At 39.8% G+C, this 17,391-nt stretch overlaps 1 protein-coding gene across 3 annotated transcripts in view; it reads left to right on the forward strand.

Moving 5' to 3' along the window:
* CMSS1 (cms1 ribosomal small subunit homolog) overlaps positions 1-15,194 on the forward strand; it is a 391,750-nt gene extending 376,556 nt beyond the window's left edge. For all 3 annotated transcript variants that reach the window (XM_060098676.1, XM_060098677.1, XM_060098678.1), the window contains 6 exons: positions 1,051-1,110; positions 2,650-2,752; positions 6,252-6,312; positions 6,767-6,854; positions 12,498-12,586; positions 14,888-15,194. In XM_060098676.1, coding sequence (XP_059954659.1) covers positions 1,051-1,110; positions 2,650-2,752; positions 6,252-6,312; positions 6,767-6,854; positions 12,498-12,586; positions 14,888-14,971 — 485 coding nt within the window. In that variant the 3' untranslated portion in view covers positions 14,972-15,194. The remainder of the gene's footprint in view (positions 1-1,050; positions 1,111-2,649; positions 2,753-6,251; positions 6,313-6,766; positions 6,855-12,497; positions 12,587-14,887) is intronic.
* The last annotated feature ends 2,197 nt before the right edge of the window (positions 15,195-17,391 follow it).

Raw genomic sequence — 17,391 nt, forward strand, 5'->3', positions numbered from 1 at the left:
TGGTTGAGCAAGGCTCCTATGTTTTATTGTAGCCCGTTCCATTCTTTCATTGTGTTGTTGTGCTGTGTTATGTTAATGTTGTATTTTGATGCATTCTTCCCGCTTTTCCCCATCCACACTCCAAATTCCTTTCTCCATAGGCATAATGTGTTACTATACCTTTATAAATATGCATATGTTCTTGTAAAATATATCATATTGTTGCATGTGGATACATTTTACAATTTATTTAAATGATGTGCTGAACCTCTCATTCTGTTTCTTTCCTCACTTAACACTTTTTCAAGATACCTGTATAGCTTTAAGTACATCTACTTCATTGCTTCTAAAATGCTACACAGTATTCCAATGATTTCATCGACCACATATTGCTCATCCATTTTCTCCTATATGGACCTTTAGGTTGCTTCTAGTTCCCCAGTATTACAAATAATGCTAGTATGAATATACTTGAGTATGTCTCTTTACAGACTACACAAGAATTTCTTTCCATTATTTACTCAGGAATGTAATCCTGGGGTCATAGGGTATAAACACCTTAATTTTACTACCATCCAGGATAGCGATACCACTTTACACCTCCACCTACAGTTCACAAAGAGTTTCCATCATCCTACATTCTCAGCAACACTTGGTATATACATCTTTCTAACAGTTGCCATTCTAAAGTGTGTGCAAAGTGTTATCTCATTTTGTATTAATTTGCATTTCTATGATGACGAGTTTGAGCATCTCCACATAGATTTGTTAGCTATTTCAGCTTTGCCTTTGTATATTGCCTATTCCATGGATTTGAAAATAAAGATGCTTCATTAGTCGTTGAATGATACAAGCTTCTATTTCACTACTCTAAGAAATGATGGACAGTTTAAAGTTTACTTATTGTTGCTGCTGCTGTTGTTTTAAATGCTAGACAACTTTAAAATATATGAGTCCCCAATTCATTAATGTTGTACAACCTATTTAAGAATACACCTTTCACATGTAATCTATTTTGAGTATGTGTGTGTTTGCAAAATCTTCTACAAAGCATGTTTCTCATATTTCTAGACTCCTGCTTCCTCAAGGCCAATGATTTGACTCACAGTCTTTCATCATATCTAAAAGAAAGTGAGTAAACTCATTTTTTAAAAAATTATTCATCAAGTTTTATTATTTCCATTAAAACATTAGGCCTACCTCTTTAAAATAAAAACTTAAAACATCATTTAAAATCAAGTTTCCATCTTAAATGGATTTTAAATGAAGGTTTTTTAGGTCCATCTTGATATTAATTTTTATTTATTTGAATTTATTATTGTTTTTCTCTGGTATTGGGGATTTGGGTTTTGGTCTTGTTTTTGTTTTATAACACATTAGAAGTATTGCTCCTGGAATCCAGAGAATTCTCAGTGTTCTATTTGCAGGTACCCCATCAATTTGCTATTTGACTTGGCACAAGTCACTGAGGACTCCTCCAGGACTCTATTTTGTTATCTGAAAGACAAGGAAGTTGGACTGTGTGATCTTGAACCCATCTCTGAGGTTCTGAAATTCTGTTCCCATGTTCAGAATTCAGACCATGGCTATTGCACAGACAATCTAATTTGATCTTTTCGATTGAATGTAGGCAGTAATAACCAGATTATTCATGCTAAGTAGTCATTTATTGTGACCAACAGTGAAATAGTTTAGAGATGGTGATTTAACATTCTTTTTTCAAATTCTAACCAATTCGGATGACACTCAGCTTGAGTTCATAAACCTTTCTTAGCCTCAAATTCAGCAAATGTAAATGTAGGTAATAATGGAATCAATCTCAATGGATTATGAGAACTAAAAAAGTTATGTAAAGTGCATAGCACAGTGTCAGTGTTTAATAAATGTTTGCTATTTTAATATCATTTCCATTTTATATCTTATGCTGAGTGTCCCTTTAAAATGTAGCATTATTTATTTATCTATTTATTTATTTATTTTTGGCTGCGTTGGGTCTTTGTTGCTGCGCTCAGGCTTTCTCTAGCTGCGTGAGCGGGGGCTACTCTTTGTTGTGGTGCGTGGGCTTCTCATTGTGATGGCTTCTCTTTGTTGCAGAGCACGGGCTCTAGGCACCTGGGCTTTCATAATTGTGGCACATGAGCTCAATAGTTGTGGCTCGCGGGCTCTAGAGAGCAGGCTCAGTAGTTGTGGCGCACGGGCTTAGTTGCTCCGCGGCATGTGGAATCTTCCCAGACCGGGGCTCGAACCTGTGTCCCCTGCATTGGCAGGCGGATTCTTAACCACTGTACCACCAGGGAAGTCCCTAAAATGTAGCACTTTTAAATCAGTTCTTTTCCCATTTAGTCAACACTGCCTTTAAGCAACAAACATAAATTAAAATATAGAAAATGTATTATTACAAACTTTTTAAATTTTCCTTTTCTTTTTTTGTACAAACTTAGTCCTAAAACTGGTCACATTTAGCTACTTGGCATATTATATGTTTTGTGGTGTAAGTTAATGATATTTCATTTTAGTTTAATATCTAGAATAACCAGAGAATAGAATCTAAACAGTGCTCATATTTTATTTTACTTAAGCAATAACAAGGAAGTAATTGGGGGATATTCAACTTTGGAGGCCTTATTTTGCTATATTTAGGGTAATATTTTTCTCATTGTCTTTTTTCAGTCTGCCCTAAGTGGGTGAAACTTCGGAAAAACCACAGTGAGAAGAAATCGGTCCTGATGCTGATTATCTGTGGCTCTGCTATCCGAGCCCTGGAGCTCATTAGGTTGGAAGCTTCACCTGTTCCATTTCGTAACTGTTTTCTGAGTAACTGATATGGGCCGAGCTGACAAGTTCCATATGCTGGAGAGCAGCAATGAACAAAATATACAGAGTCCCCTCTCTCATGGAACCTACTTTCCAGTAAGGGAGGCAGACAATAAACAAATAAATATGCATTATAATGTCAAGTAGTGATAAGTTATGTAGGAAAAAAATAAAGCATGGCAAATGGATAGAAAAAGATGGGGGCTACTTTTAAAAGGGTAGTCACAGAAAGCCTCTTAGGAGACTGACATATGAGCAGAGACTTGAACAAAGTGAATGAGAATGCCAAGCAGATATCTGGAAGAAAAGTGTTCCAGGCAGAGGGGACAGTAGGTACAAAAGGCCCTGACATGGGGTGCCATTGGAGGATTTTGAGCAGAGAAGTCACATGATCTGAATAATCATTCTAAAGGATCACTTTGGCTTCTGTGTGGAGAACACGCAAGGGTAAAACAGGGAGATCATACAAGCAATAACCAGTTGGAGAAATAAATGAAAGAAAAGATCTAATTTAAAATGGTAACAAGAAAAAATAGAACACCAAGGAAAAAACTAGCCAAAATTTAGATGAAGAAAATATTACATAAGGGATGCAGCAGATCTTAAACAGAAAGGAGTACCATATTGTTGAATAGGAATATTCAATGTAAAGATGTCTGTTTTACCTAGAATAATCTACAAATTTCACAGATTCCCAATGAAACTCCTATAGAATTGTTTTTTAAACTAGATAAACTAGTTCTGTGTTCATATGAGAAAATACAGAAGAAAAAATAACTGGCAAAATTCTAAAAAAGAATGCTAGTGAGGATACTATGCCTATAGTATCTATCAGATTGTTTTTTTAAAAAAAACATATTACAAAGTCTCAATAATTAAAAGAGTATGGAACTGGCACACGTGTGACAGACAGATCAAAACAGTGGAACAGAACTGAAAGTTCAGAAATAGACCCATATGCATATGAAAGTACAGGATATGGCAAAAGTGAAAAATCAGTAGGGGAAGATGGATTATTTAATAATTGGTATTGGAACAACTGGGTAGCCATCTAAAAAAAGTAAGCTGGGTTCCGTATCTCACTCCTTATACCGAGATAAATGCCAAGTGGACCAAAAATTTATATGTAAAAATTATGTTTTAAAGACAATTTTTCGGTGCTTTACTAAGTGCCTTCACATACCTTTTCATTTACTGTAGCTTTTGTAGAATAAACAAAAAGGCTTCCACTGGATCCGTAGTAGCGTTCAGCTTTCAGAGAAGAGCTGTCAGAGTAAAATGGGATTTCCTGGGACTCCCCCTCTCCCAGGGCCAGGCTCTGCACCGGGCTTTGACCAGAGACCAAACAAGAAAATCCAAGTCCTGAAGAAAAAGGAACTTGATCAAATAGATTAATGTGCAAAGTAGACTCTCGGTAGTTATTTAGCATCTATTTTTCTAAAGGAGCTAATCTGACCATGAATTTAGAAAAGTCGTTTTTTAAGCTCTGTTAATCGTCCTTCAGATCCTTTCTGCTAGGCACACACGTTAAATTGTATCACACACCCTTTCAGTAAAACGAAAGTGTTTCTTTTAACTATTTCTGCTCCAAAGATAATTGATCTTCAAGACTCCAACTGCTTCTGGGCAGACTGGTTCTGAACTGCTGGTTCTGAAATCATAAGAATTCACATTGACATGTCAGTGTTTTAAAGACTACCCACAGAACTCATTTCAGATTCAAACACTAATGGCAAAGAAGGTGGCCTGGAGGTGGCCTCTTAAAAACAAGTTGTCACATTGATTTGAGTTTTTACTGAACATAAATGCCTTTCTGATGGGCAAAGAAGGACTATGTTGTCATACTTCATTTGCCAATTCTCAGTGTTTCTTTATGTCTTCAGTAATATTATGATCCATTTCAAGGTTAGGTGATTTGCAGAAGGTGACTTCTGAGCAGGCATAACAAACCCTATTCATAAAGGCTAATACTAAATAATTCTAACTTTTGTAAGAATATCTGTTCTCTTGAGAACCATGAGTTATGTTAAATATGTCCCCTAAATTGTCTTCTTAGTTAACCTCGCCATGGAGAAAGCTCATGTGTAAGTACAGACTCAAGTGCAACAGAACGTGTGTAGCACGAGTCACTATTTTGTAAATTCATTTATTCCTACTGGTCGGTAATATTTCTCAAGTATATTAATGATATATAAAGGAAAGTAATATTCCGAGCAGTATTCCCATATTCTATTCCCAAACATCAACTAGAAGATTGTTCTTTTATACCCATTTATACCCGAAGCATTTCCACATATAAGATTTTACAGATAAGCTCACTCTGCAAAGTCCATAAAAGTAGGGGGGCTGCTCTGAATGCAGGACATAAGCCCTCCTGCTTCTCCCTGCTAGCTTATCCCTGTCCCCGCAGGGCAGCCACACACAGACCTTCGTACATGCCCTTGGGCTCTGTAGAGCACAGGCTGACATCACTGCTAAGATACTTCTCACAAACAAATTTTTTATGAGAACTATACTGCAGAGTTTGAAGATAAATTCTCTGCCAGGGACCTAAAATACAGAACTTTTGTATTACAGATGTTAAAAAACAAAATTCAACCAAGTAAATTTGAAGATCACATTGGCTTAACTCAACGATTCATGAATCAGGCAACACCCAGCCAGCAACTAGGGCACTCCAAGGGGTTGTGCAAAATGAAAGTTTTTAATAGGAGAAAGGGTGGAGGGACTTCCCTGGCAGTCCAGTGGTTAAGACTCTGCGCTCCCAATGCAGGGGGCACGGGTTCAATCCCTGGTTGGGAACTAAGATCCCACATGCTGCACAGTGCAGCCAGAAAAAAAAGGAAAAAGGGTGGAGCAATGGAGCCATTAACAAAAGAAAAGAAAGACTACTTTTTAGGCCAGGACATCTTTTGTGGGGGAAGGAAATGGCAAGGGTTTTATGTTCCTCTCTGGTATGGAAAGGGCCCACAGGACTGATTACCTTACTGGTGCTTGACCAGAGATTCCAGACTGGTTGATTAAGATTACGTTTCTCAGAAAAGTTGAAACTGCAGTTAGATGAAGTATTAAATCTGGGTTTCGGTATCATGGGCTTTAAGCATGAGTGACACCATTTTGGGACTGTGGTTTTCATTTTAACACAAGTGAAGGGCAAATCCACATGTTTCAATAATCAAGGAAACCTAAGTAAAGTGAACCGTGTGCCTGAGATTTAGAAGCCAACCCAGATGCATGCCTGATTAAAGGCCACCCCACTTTCATTCCAGAGATGGACTAACCTGAAAATCAGAATTTTGTGTGTGCGTATCTATCCACATACATATGTACATATAGACACACATAAATGTGCATATTATTTTGAAAAAATATGGTGTAATACTTAAGATGTAATAAGTGGTCCACATGGCCCTGAATGAGTGATTTTTCTTCTGCGTAAATCTATTGGTTTTCATCAGGTCAATGACCGCATTCAGAGGAGACAGCAAAGTCATGAAATTATTCGCAAAACATATAAAGGTAAGCAAGGGCCTGTGGTTCCTAGTCGGGGGTGGAAGTGATCCTTAAGGGCCACTTCCAGACCTCAGTTGTTTCACTTCAGCCTCTTTTCCGTATCTCCTTAGGAAGCGTGTTCTTTGGTGCCTTCCTTTTGTAACATACTGAACGACCGTTCCAATTTTCTTTGCGTTCCCTGCCTCTGCTCCCACAACAGTCACTACTCCTCTGTGCTCTGAGATTTCTGTGCAGAAGCTGAGGTTTGAGCCCTGGACTCTTTGGAGACTTAACCAGTTTTCCAGGGAGATGCTCTTCTGTCTTGATGTTAACCTTCTTTGCCCTGGAAGTTGACCCTAAACAAGAGTAGCCCCATTTGCTTTTTTACTTACTTAGCTTTTAGATTAAATGCTCTAAATTGGACTATGATTGAACTTTCCAATGACTCTTCTTTTCTTTGTTCTCTTCCATTTTGGAATAGGTCCAGGAGCAGGTAAAATTGCTGGAGAAGCGTGTGGTACACCTGGGTGTAGGAACTCCAGGGAGGATTAAAGAACTCATTAAACAAGGTATGAAAAGAGGTAGTGATACTCCTACTCAGAGCTGAGTGTTTGCCTAACCCCCATGTGAGTTTGGGAAACCACATGTGTGATGTAGTGAAATCAGACCTCTGTGTTAATTCAGGAGTTGGAAACTTAGCCTTTAGTCTCTAAAGCCAGCCAGCAGGTGTAGTACAATAGGGAATGATAAGGACTGTGGCAAACTGCGGTACCTATGCCCATCTAAATACATTCAAATTCCAGTTGCTTTAAGCAGTTTAGTGGGTCCACAATCTATTCCACCGATTTGCAGCCTCTGGAATTTGTATAGCTGAATGTGCTGAATATTTCCCTCTCACTTAATTGATTCTCGGCTCCCCAAGACTCCCATTCCAATTGAGGGCTGGTATAGAAGATAAGTTGAAACAAAAATGCAGTTTCTATGGATGAAATACAAGCATTCTAGAACACTTCTCATAAATGTGTTTCTCTTTTAGTGCTTTACCCAGAAAGTATTCCAGACAGCATCCACCGGTGGGTTTTTATAGTTTGTTGACTTTCTCAAAGCCAGTAGCCTAAAAACCTGCTGACCTGCTGATGATCTTAGTACATGTTCTACCTGCCAGACAGATTAAAGATTTCTTTTAAATACTCATTTCCAAATTACTTGTTTAACAACTTTATTTTATAACTGCCTGGAGCTATTCCTGGATTTTTATGTATCTAAAAGTAATGTATTCATCAATATAGTATCTCAGTATAGAGTTGGTCATTTGCAAGGAAGCAAACAAGAGCTAAAAATACTAGTGTTTCTTTCCAGGTGAAAACGTTGGGTAAGTGAACCCACTATATGCAGAGGTCTGTGCAATTACAAGGAAGTAGCAAACTTAGTGGCCCCAGGCAAGGAAGGGAAACAAATATTTTTTGAGTTCCTACTTGTACTCAGTGCTGTGCTAGACACCCTCACATATCTCATTTAGTACTCATAGCATCCTTGCAGGCTAGCATTCTTATTTCTTATGAGAGAAAACTGAATCTTGGAGGGTCACGTAGCCCCTTCCAAGATCTCTCATTCTAGGCCTTCCTGGTTCCAGAGCCTTTCCCCCTCCAGGAGCTCCTGATCCAGTTGAAGAGATAAATGTGCATAGGATGAGACTGACGACATGAGGCAGTAAATGCCAAGGTCCAAACAAGCACTTCTAAGTCCTATAGGAGTTGAAATGAGGGAGAGATTGTTATGGTGGCTGAATCTGCAGGGAAGGCTTTACAGAGGAAAGGATCTTTAACTGATCTTTGAAGTATGGGTAGGACTAAAATAGGATCTTCAAAGTATGGAGATGTGAGAAAAGCATTCAGGAATGGGACAACAGATGAATCAAAAGCAGGCAGGCAGGGCTTCCCTGGTGGCGCAGTAGTTGAGAGTCAGCCTGCTGATGCAGGGGATGCGGGTTCGTGCCCCGGTCCGGGAAGGTCCCACATGCCACGGAGCGGCTGGGCCTGTGAGCCATGGCCGCTGAGCCTGTGTGTCTGGAGCCTGTGCTCTACAACAGGAGAGGCCACAACAGTGAGAGGCCCGCGTACAGCAAAAAAAAAAAAAAAAAAAAAAGCAAGCAGGCAGATACATGGGGTATATCCAAAGGAGACAATAAGTAGTCAATACGTGTTGAGGTTAAGAGCCCCTATTACAGACTCAAATCTATGGATGCAAATCCCAGGTCCAGCAGCTTACCAGCTCTGTGACTTGGCAAGTTTCTTAACCTTTCTAAAACTTTCTTTATCTGAATGACAGAGATAGTAATAGCACCTACCTCAAAGGATTGTTATGCCAATAAAAAGCTAAACACAGTGAGTGTTACACCTTAAGAACTCAACAAATACAATTATTACTTTTATTAAAGAGACCACCTTTCTTGGTTGGAGACTTCGTGGGCTGTGGTAGCCTGTGCTTCAGCTGGAAAGACAGTCAGATTTTGGAGGAAGGCCCTTGCACAATGATTGGCTGGATTTTTGTCCTGTGGCCCTAGGAGGTTGTTGAAAGCGAAGGAGCAGATGAGAGGTGCTCATAGTCCATCTATGAGACGCGGAGGTGGGAGAGATTGGCTGGGCAGCTGGAGAGGCCAGGGATGTGCCCACCTTCTCCCACGGCTCTTAGCCAAAGACTCACCTCTCCCCTTCCTGGATTCCACATGTTTTGCATATGTCGCCAGGTCCCCCAGGCAACAGGGCCACTCTTCTCCATATTTAATATTTAAAAGAGAGAGAGAGAGAGAAAACGAAGTTGTCCAGATTGTTGAAATTATATTTCTACAGAGTTGTGAAAACTCACTGTGAAAGCTTATTTCATCTAAGGAGTGGAAAAATCATTTAAGGAGCTGTTGATTTACTTATAATACTAATGAAAATAACTTCTGATTCTGATTGGATGAATGGTTTAATATTCATTGACTACAGATGTTAGGCTACATACAAAGTGTTTAAAGAGAACAATTCCAGCACTCCAAAAACTGAAAGTCTAACAAAGCAAGACAAATGGCACATAACTCATTTTATGTAGCTGTTTATGACTTAACATTTTTATATATATGATATATTAAGGAGAGTTTCCAAACATCAAAAGATATTCCATAACATTGGGATCAGTACACGTACAGACAGAATTGTATTATTTTATTTAATAAGGAAAGGGATTTTCTAATTATAAGAGCCTTTGTAAAATGCAAAAAGGTACAGAAAAGAAAATAAGTCACTTTAGAGGTAATGTCTTGTTACTTAATATTAAATATATTTCCTTTCAGTCTTTTTTCTAAGCATTTATCTATATTTTTTATAAATGGAGATCATACAGCATATCATAACTTTATAACCTGTCTTCTCTTCTTAATATATCTCATGAGAACTTGGCTTGTCATGAAATAGTTTTAATTTTTCATTTTTAACGGCTGCATAATATTCTATTGAGTTTTTTTCCAGTTTTGTTGAGATATAATTGACATACAACATTGTATTGGCCAAGGTGTACAACATGATTTGGTATATGTGATGTGTAAAGTGATTACTACAGTACGTTTAGTTAACATCAGTCACTTCATATCATTACAATTTTTTTTCTTGTCATGAGAACTTTTAGGATCTACTCTCTTAGCAGCTTGCACATATACAGTTCAGTATTGTTAACTATACTCACCATGCTGTACTTTACATCCCCAGCACTTATTTATCTTATAACTGGAAGTTTTTACCTTTTGACCACCTTCATCTATTTCCCCCACCTCTTACCTCTGGCACCCAGCACCAATCTATTCTCTGTACCTATGAGTTCTTTTTTTTGTGTGTGTGATACACAGGCCTCTCACTGTTGTGGCCTCTCCCGTTGCGGAGCACAGGCTCTGGATGCACAGGCTCAGCATCCATGGCTCACAGGCCCAGCCGCTCCGTGGCACGTGGGATCCTCCCAGACCGGGGCACGAACCCGCGTCCTCTGCATCGGCAGGCGAACTCTCAACCACTGCGCCACCAGGGAAGCCCTATGAGTTCATTTTTGTTTTTTGGGTTTTTTTTAGATTCCACATATATGTAAGATCATACAGTATTTGTCTTTCTCTATCTGACTTATTTCACTTAGTATAATGCTGTCAAGGTCCCTCCATGTTGTCACAAGTGGCAGGATTTTCTTCTTTTTTATGGCTGAATAATATTGTTGCGTGTGTGTGTGACATATTCTTTATGTATTCATTTGTCAATGGACACTTAGGTTGTTTCCAAATCTTGGCTTTTGGAATTAATGTAGCAGTGAACATGGGAGGTACAGACATCTTTTCAAGACAGTGATTTCATTTCCTTTGGATATATACCCAGAAGTGGAGTTGCTGGGTCATAGGGTAGTCCTATTTTTAATTTTTAGAGAAACCTCTATACTGTTTTCCATAATGACTGAACAAATTTACAATCCCACCAGCAGTACACAGTTCCTTTTTCTCCACAACCTTGCCTGTACTTGTTATCTCCTGTCTTTTTGATAACAGTCATTCTAACAGGTATGAGGCGATAGCTCATTGTGGTTTTGATTTGTGTTTCCCTGATGATTAGTGATGTTGAGCTCCTTTTCATGTACTTATTGGCCATTTGGATGTCTCCTTTGGAAAAACTGTATATTCAGTTCCTGCACCCATTTTTAAATCAAGTCATTTGTTTTTTTGCCCTTGAGTTGTACGAGTTCTTTATATATTTTGGTTATTGACCCCAAGTTATATTGGTGTTTAGCAATTTTATTATGGTAGGATATTTGGGTTGTTTCTAATTTGTTTTGCTATTATAAGTAATACACAGTGATCATCTTTATAAGTAACTATGCGTAAGTTTCTGGTGTTTTATTGGGATATGTCAGAGAAGGAGAATTATTTTATCAAACAGTAAGCATTTTAAAGCTCCTATTATATAATGTCCAGTTGCCTTCCAGAGAGCCTGTACCTATTTGCTGTCCCATCAGCAGTCAATTATTTTTTTTGTTTTGTTTTTTTGGGTTTTTTGGGTTTTTTTGCAGTACGCGGGCCTCTCACTGTTGTGGTCTCTTCCGTTGCGGAGCACAGGCTCCGGACGCGCAGGCTCAGCGGCCATGGCTCACGGGCCCAGCCGCTACGTGGCATGTGGGATCTTCCCGGACCGGGGCACGAACCCGTGTCCCCTGCATTGTCAGGCGGACTGTCAACCACTGCGCCACCAGGGAAGCCCAGCAGTCAGTTATTTTTAAGGGAACACTATCAACCCATTGTCTTTCTTAATTTCCATCATTTTTAATTACAGAGAGAGTTCTAAATAAGAGGCATCGTAGTTATAAGAAGCACGAAAAAGTCTTTAGGGCAGAGGGGAAATTATTGAAATAACCAATATTGAGGGGAAGTGATGCAGGATAAAGGAAGGCTTCATTATGTTTCCAGGTGTGATAGCTTGGGGCAGTGGGCAGAACGTGTGGAGTGGGAAAAACCAACTGCCCAACTCTGAGACCTCTGAGGAACAGACAACCCCTGAGATCCCTTCCAGCCCCACACTCCATAATTGTCTCTAGATACACAGGAAGACAGCAGGAATGAGTCCTTAAGTGGTTTACCAGTCTCCTCAAAGGATAGCGGGCTTTGAATAGAGCCCATTCATCTTAACTTTCTTTTTTGCCTGAAGTTAACCTCCCAACCCTGTCCTTGTCCTTCTGCCGACTCACCTCTTCAGAGTCATGCAGACTCTATTGGACTCAACTCCTCTGAAGGGTCACTATCCCAAACTGCAGGATATGTCTTATCAAATCCCTGTCGGGAATGACACTTTACCCTCTGGGGCTTCATGAAATGGAGGCTTGGGATTGATTCTTTGCCAGAACTTGAGCATTTCACGAGTTTAGCAAGAGCAGCTTCCCTGCTTCCCTGCTTCCCTGCTTCCCTGAGAATCAGTGATAAGACTGTAAGGAGAGTAAGTCTCTGAGTGCTGCATTTGTTTTCCATCAGACAGGGACAGCACTTAACGTGCAGAGATTAGTTGCTGGAGGAGAGAAGAGCAAATGAGGCTAGTTGCTGGAGGAGAGAAGAGCAAATGAGGCAAAAAAGCAACCAGAGGAATAAAAAATCATTTTAATAAGCTTATGTCATAAGTTCTTTAATGTAGCAACTCTCTCCCTGTCTCTTTCAGGTGGCCTTAATTTGAACCCCTTAAAGTTTCTGATTTTTGACTGGAATTGGAGAGATCAGAAGTTGAGAAGGATGATGGACATTCCCGAGGTACCATGTAACTAGCAATCCAGCAATTGCCTTTAATCTTTTTTTTTTTCAATCTGAACTTGAGTTCAAACACAGCAGTAAAGTCTTTGACATGGGGAACCAGCACATTCTGGCCTTTGAAATGATTTCTTTTAACTCTGAAGTAACTACAATTATAGAGGCCATCTCACCCCTTACACATAACTGTATCCTTTCCATGTGTTTTATAGGAATCAGCTTCTTTTCTTCATTAAATGACCAGTGGCCTCTGCCCCACTGGGGACCACATCTATACTTCATCTTTGAGAAACAGGAAGATCTAGAGGACTTGGCATATTTCCCTGTGCCTTGTTTTAGAGACAACAATCGTCTTTGCCTTTTTATCCTTATAAATGTACTTGGAGGTGGGGGAGCACAAACTTGCCTCATTGCCTGCATCTCCATGTACCCAAAAACCCACTTACTTAAATTAGAGGGCTATTTTGGTTTTGGGGAGTGGGGAAATTTTTTTGATGTCTCAATAGATTAAAACCGATTGAATACTGAATAGGAACAGCATTAGCTCATTATATATTTATGAAAGTAATCCATTATCATCATAATGTGAAAAATTGAGGGACTTCCCTGTGGCACAGTGGTTGAGAATCTGCCTGCCAGTGCAGGGGACACGGGTTCAAGCCCTGGTCTGGGAAGATCCCACATGCCGCGGAGCAACTAAGCCCGTGCACCACAACTACTGAGCCTGCGCTCTCGAGCCCGTGCACCACAACTACTGAAGCCCACGTGCTCTAGGGCCCGCGTGCTGTAACTACTGAGCCCTCATGCTGCAACTATGGAAGCCCGCGCTCCTAGAGCCCGTTCTCCACAACAAGAGAAGCCACCACAATGAGAAGCCCGTGCACCACAACAAAGAGTACCCCCGCTGGCTGCAACTGGAGAAAGCCCACATGCAGCAACAAAGACCCAACGCAGCCAAAAATAGATTTTAAAAAATAATTAAAGGGCTTCCCTGGTGGCGCAGTGGTTGAGAGTCACCAACCAGAAATAAATCACGGCAGTAACTATCAAAGAAGCTTGCAATCATTCCTCCAAACATGTTGAATGAATTAATTTACTATATAAAACTATATCCTCAAAATGACCAAACCTGATTATAATTGACTGGCGAGTTAAGCTAAAAACCATTTTCTCACTTCCCTACACACACACATACACACACACACACACACACACACACACAGTCTCCTGAACTGTTTTTTTTTTTTTTTTAATTTATTTATTTTTGGCTGCGTTGGGTCTTCGTTGCTGCCTGCGGGCTTTCTCTAGTTGCGGCGAGCGGGGGGCTACTCTTTGTTGCGGTGTGTGGGCTACTCATTGTGGTGGCTTCTCTTGTGGAGCACGGGCTCTAGGTGCACGGGCTAAAGTAGTTGTGGCACAAATGCTCAGTAGTTGTGGCTTGCGGGCTCTAGAGTGCAGGCTCAGTAGTTGTGGCGCATGGGCCCAGTTGCTCCGTGACATGTGGGATCTTCCCGGACCAGGGCTCGAACCCATGTCCCTGGATTAGCAGGCGGATTCTTAACCACTGCACCACCAGGGAAGTCACCTGACTGGTTTTTTTTTTGTTTTTTTTTTTGTGTGTGTGGTACGCGGGCCTCTCACTGTTGTGGCCTCTCCCGCTGCGGAGCACAGGCTCAGCGGCCATGGCTCACGGGCCCAGCCGCTCCATGGCATGTGGGATCCTCCCAGACCGGGGCACAAACCCGTGTCCCGTGCATCGGCAGGCGGACTCTCAACCACTGCGCCACCAGGGAAGCCCCCCTGACTGGTTTTTTAAAACTAGTTTAACCAACTTGATGTCAGGCACATGAGGTCATATTTGATTATTTCAGTTATAATGTTAAACCTGAGTAAACCATCACTAGTTTTCTAATTATAATAATGAGGGAGATATAGTATTCAAAAAACCCATTTTAACCCATACTTATTTTTATTGTGATGATGTCATTATTAACAGTTATCCTGCATTAAAATATTGTGTATAGTCTATAGGCACACTTTGGATATCTTGAAAAAGATTTTTCTATGTGATTTTATGTTGAATGCTGTACAAACAAAAGGACCTCTTAATGAAATTGATGTCTTATATAGTACCACTTCCTTTACTTACGTAAATATTTCAACTCTGAATAAAATGCAGGTTTTGCTCTTCCTGATTCTGACCATAACAGCTGCATAAATACCAGGGACTCCAGATGGTTGAATTTATTCACCAAGACCATCTTTTCTTGATCTTAAACTTTTTTTTTCTTTTCTCTCACTTAGATAAGAAAGGAGGTTTTTGAAATTCTGGAAATGGGAGTCCTCAGCCTATGCAAGTCAGAATCTTTGAAGCTGGGCCTTTTCTAAGTCTGGGTCCTAATGAAAATTCCTGTTTTCATGGTGGGATTTGCATGGCTCTGGCCCATTGCAAGCAGTTGGTAAATATCAGCTATTGTTTTATTAAGTTGATTGTATCACCAGATGGATCACTGGGAATCTTAGGTGGGGATTCTTTTACAAAAATGAATCTGTCCTTTGCCAACTCCCTTGTATAATAAAGTATCACTGGCTTGTGTGTGGTTTTTGTTAAGCAGACTGAGTTTTTCTTTCACCAACTGGCTTCTGACGTGACTGTACAAGAGAGGGAAAGAGCATCTGGGCAGCCTCAGGCAAGCCCCTTCCCTCTCTGAGCCTGTTTCATCAACTGTGAAATGGGAATACTATCTTGCAGGATTGCTGAGGATTTCATGAGATGCTATGTGTGGAACAGATTTGAAACTGTGATGCCTAGTCCCAGTGTGAAGGGTGGCAGTGGTACTACTGGTGGAAAGAGCTGCAAGGATATGTGGCACTTTGTAAACAAATAAAAGACAACAATGTAACTACAACTGTCTTATTCATTTATTTAATTCTTTGTTTTGAGATAATTTCACACTTACAGAATAGTTGCAAAAATAGTATAAAGAATTTCCATATTCCCTTCCCCTAGCATCCCCCAATGTTAAGGTATAGTACAGTTATCAAAATTAAGTACAGTTATCAAAACTGTTAGCACAGTTATCAAAATTGTACAGTACAGTTATCAAAACTGAGAAATCAACATGGGTACAATACAATTAACTAAACTATAGACTTTATTTGGATTATACCAGTTTTTCCACTGATGTCCTTTTTCTATTCCAGGATCCAGTGAAGGATCCCACATTGCATATAGTTGTCATTCTCCTTAGGTTCCTAAGAAGAATATATATAGTCTGTCACAGTTAATCATTAAAATAGTTCTGGAGGAAACATCTTTGTATTTTATAGATGATTAAACTGAATCTCAGAAAGGACACACACTACTTTAAGTAGCAGAAGCAGAAGTCAAACCCAGATCTCCTATATTCGCTTCAGGACACCATGGTTATCTATTTGGGGAGTCGGGCCTATATAACAAACGAGATAATAAAGCAAACAGATGCCACTACTGGTATATGAAGTTCCACATTCAAATATTGTGAAATGTTAAAGGAGTCTAGCAGCGTAGCACATCACACACCGGCAAATCACATGCTTCCACACACCAGCGACTTGCTATTTGTGCACCTCTGTGGCTAGAAGCCACACACGGGGATTCAAAGGTTAGGGGAACACGTTCCGTCCTGCAGGACTCTGGCTCAAGCTCAACAAGTTAAAGGAAAAAGAAAGAAAGCCACCACAGCATGAGAAGTCATTCAAGCTATAGCTAAACTTAGCCCTTTGGGGGCTGACCCTCCCCCAAGTAAGAGAGAATTCTGCCTTCCATCTGAAATATCGGCTCTTCCTGCCTGATGACCTTCAAACTGTGACATCAGCTCTTCCTGGTTCTTCGGCAGCTTTTGACCTTCAAACTCAAACTGGAGGAACATCAGCTCTGCAGATTTTGGACTTGCCAGCCTCCTCCGTAATCACGTGAGCCAATTCTTTATGATAGATCTATATATACATTTAGATCTATTGGTTCTGTTTCTCCGGAAAACCCTAATATACTCCTGTGAAGCACCTTTTAGTTTGGGATTTTGGTTAGGTTGGTTTTGTTGTTTTTAAAAAGCCTAAGAATTACTGTTCTTGATTTGTTACTGTAATGACCCTTCTGATAGGTGTTACATGTGTACTATAATCACACCCAATGTTGGAACAAGTACCTAGAATGCAAACATACCCGATATTTTGTAGGCCAACTCTGCACACATAAGCTAATCTCACAGGCTGTTACTGCCTTTTAAACTCAAGTTCTTGACCATGCTTATTTAGTAAAACAAATAGTAGATGTGAACTAGGAGTGTTCACTGCCGTCTTCTCACACAGATCTGTCTGATACCAACAACCATACTCGTCACCACCTCCAAGCCAGATTCAAATGACTTGCTGAAAAGTCCCCATTGGTGTTCTGCTTTTTTTCCAGTTTTGCAAGGGAAAGCTTTGACTCTGAATTGGAAACCTCCCATTGTAAGTAATTGCATTTGTTTTGTATTCTTTTAAACTAGGCAGATTTGCCAAAGTCATTGTCTTCTTTAATACAAAAATAGTCCAACATATGGCTTCTCTGCCGAATGTTAATAGAAAAAAGAAAATTAGAAACTCACATGCTACCTAATTTTTTTAAAATCCTAATTCTACATCTTAAATGCATCTTGAAGAGGAAGTAATTATTAATAACATAATGAAAATGATGTTAGTGGATTTCTAATAAGTGAAAAAAAACAATAATACCATATTGCAATATTGAACATTTAAATGATTATCTATTTTGCTCTTCCTTTCTC

The sequence above is a fragment of the Mesoplodon densirostris genome, chromosome 5, assembly GCF_025265405.1.
Source record: "Mesoplodon densirostris isolate mMesDen1 chromosome 5, mMesDen1 primary haplotype, whole genome shotgun sequence".
In the NCBI taxonomy this organism is placed as follows: Eukaryota; Metazoa; Chordata; class Mammalia; order Artiodactyla; family Ziphiidae; genus Mesoplodon; species Mesoplodon densirostris.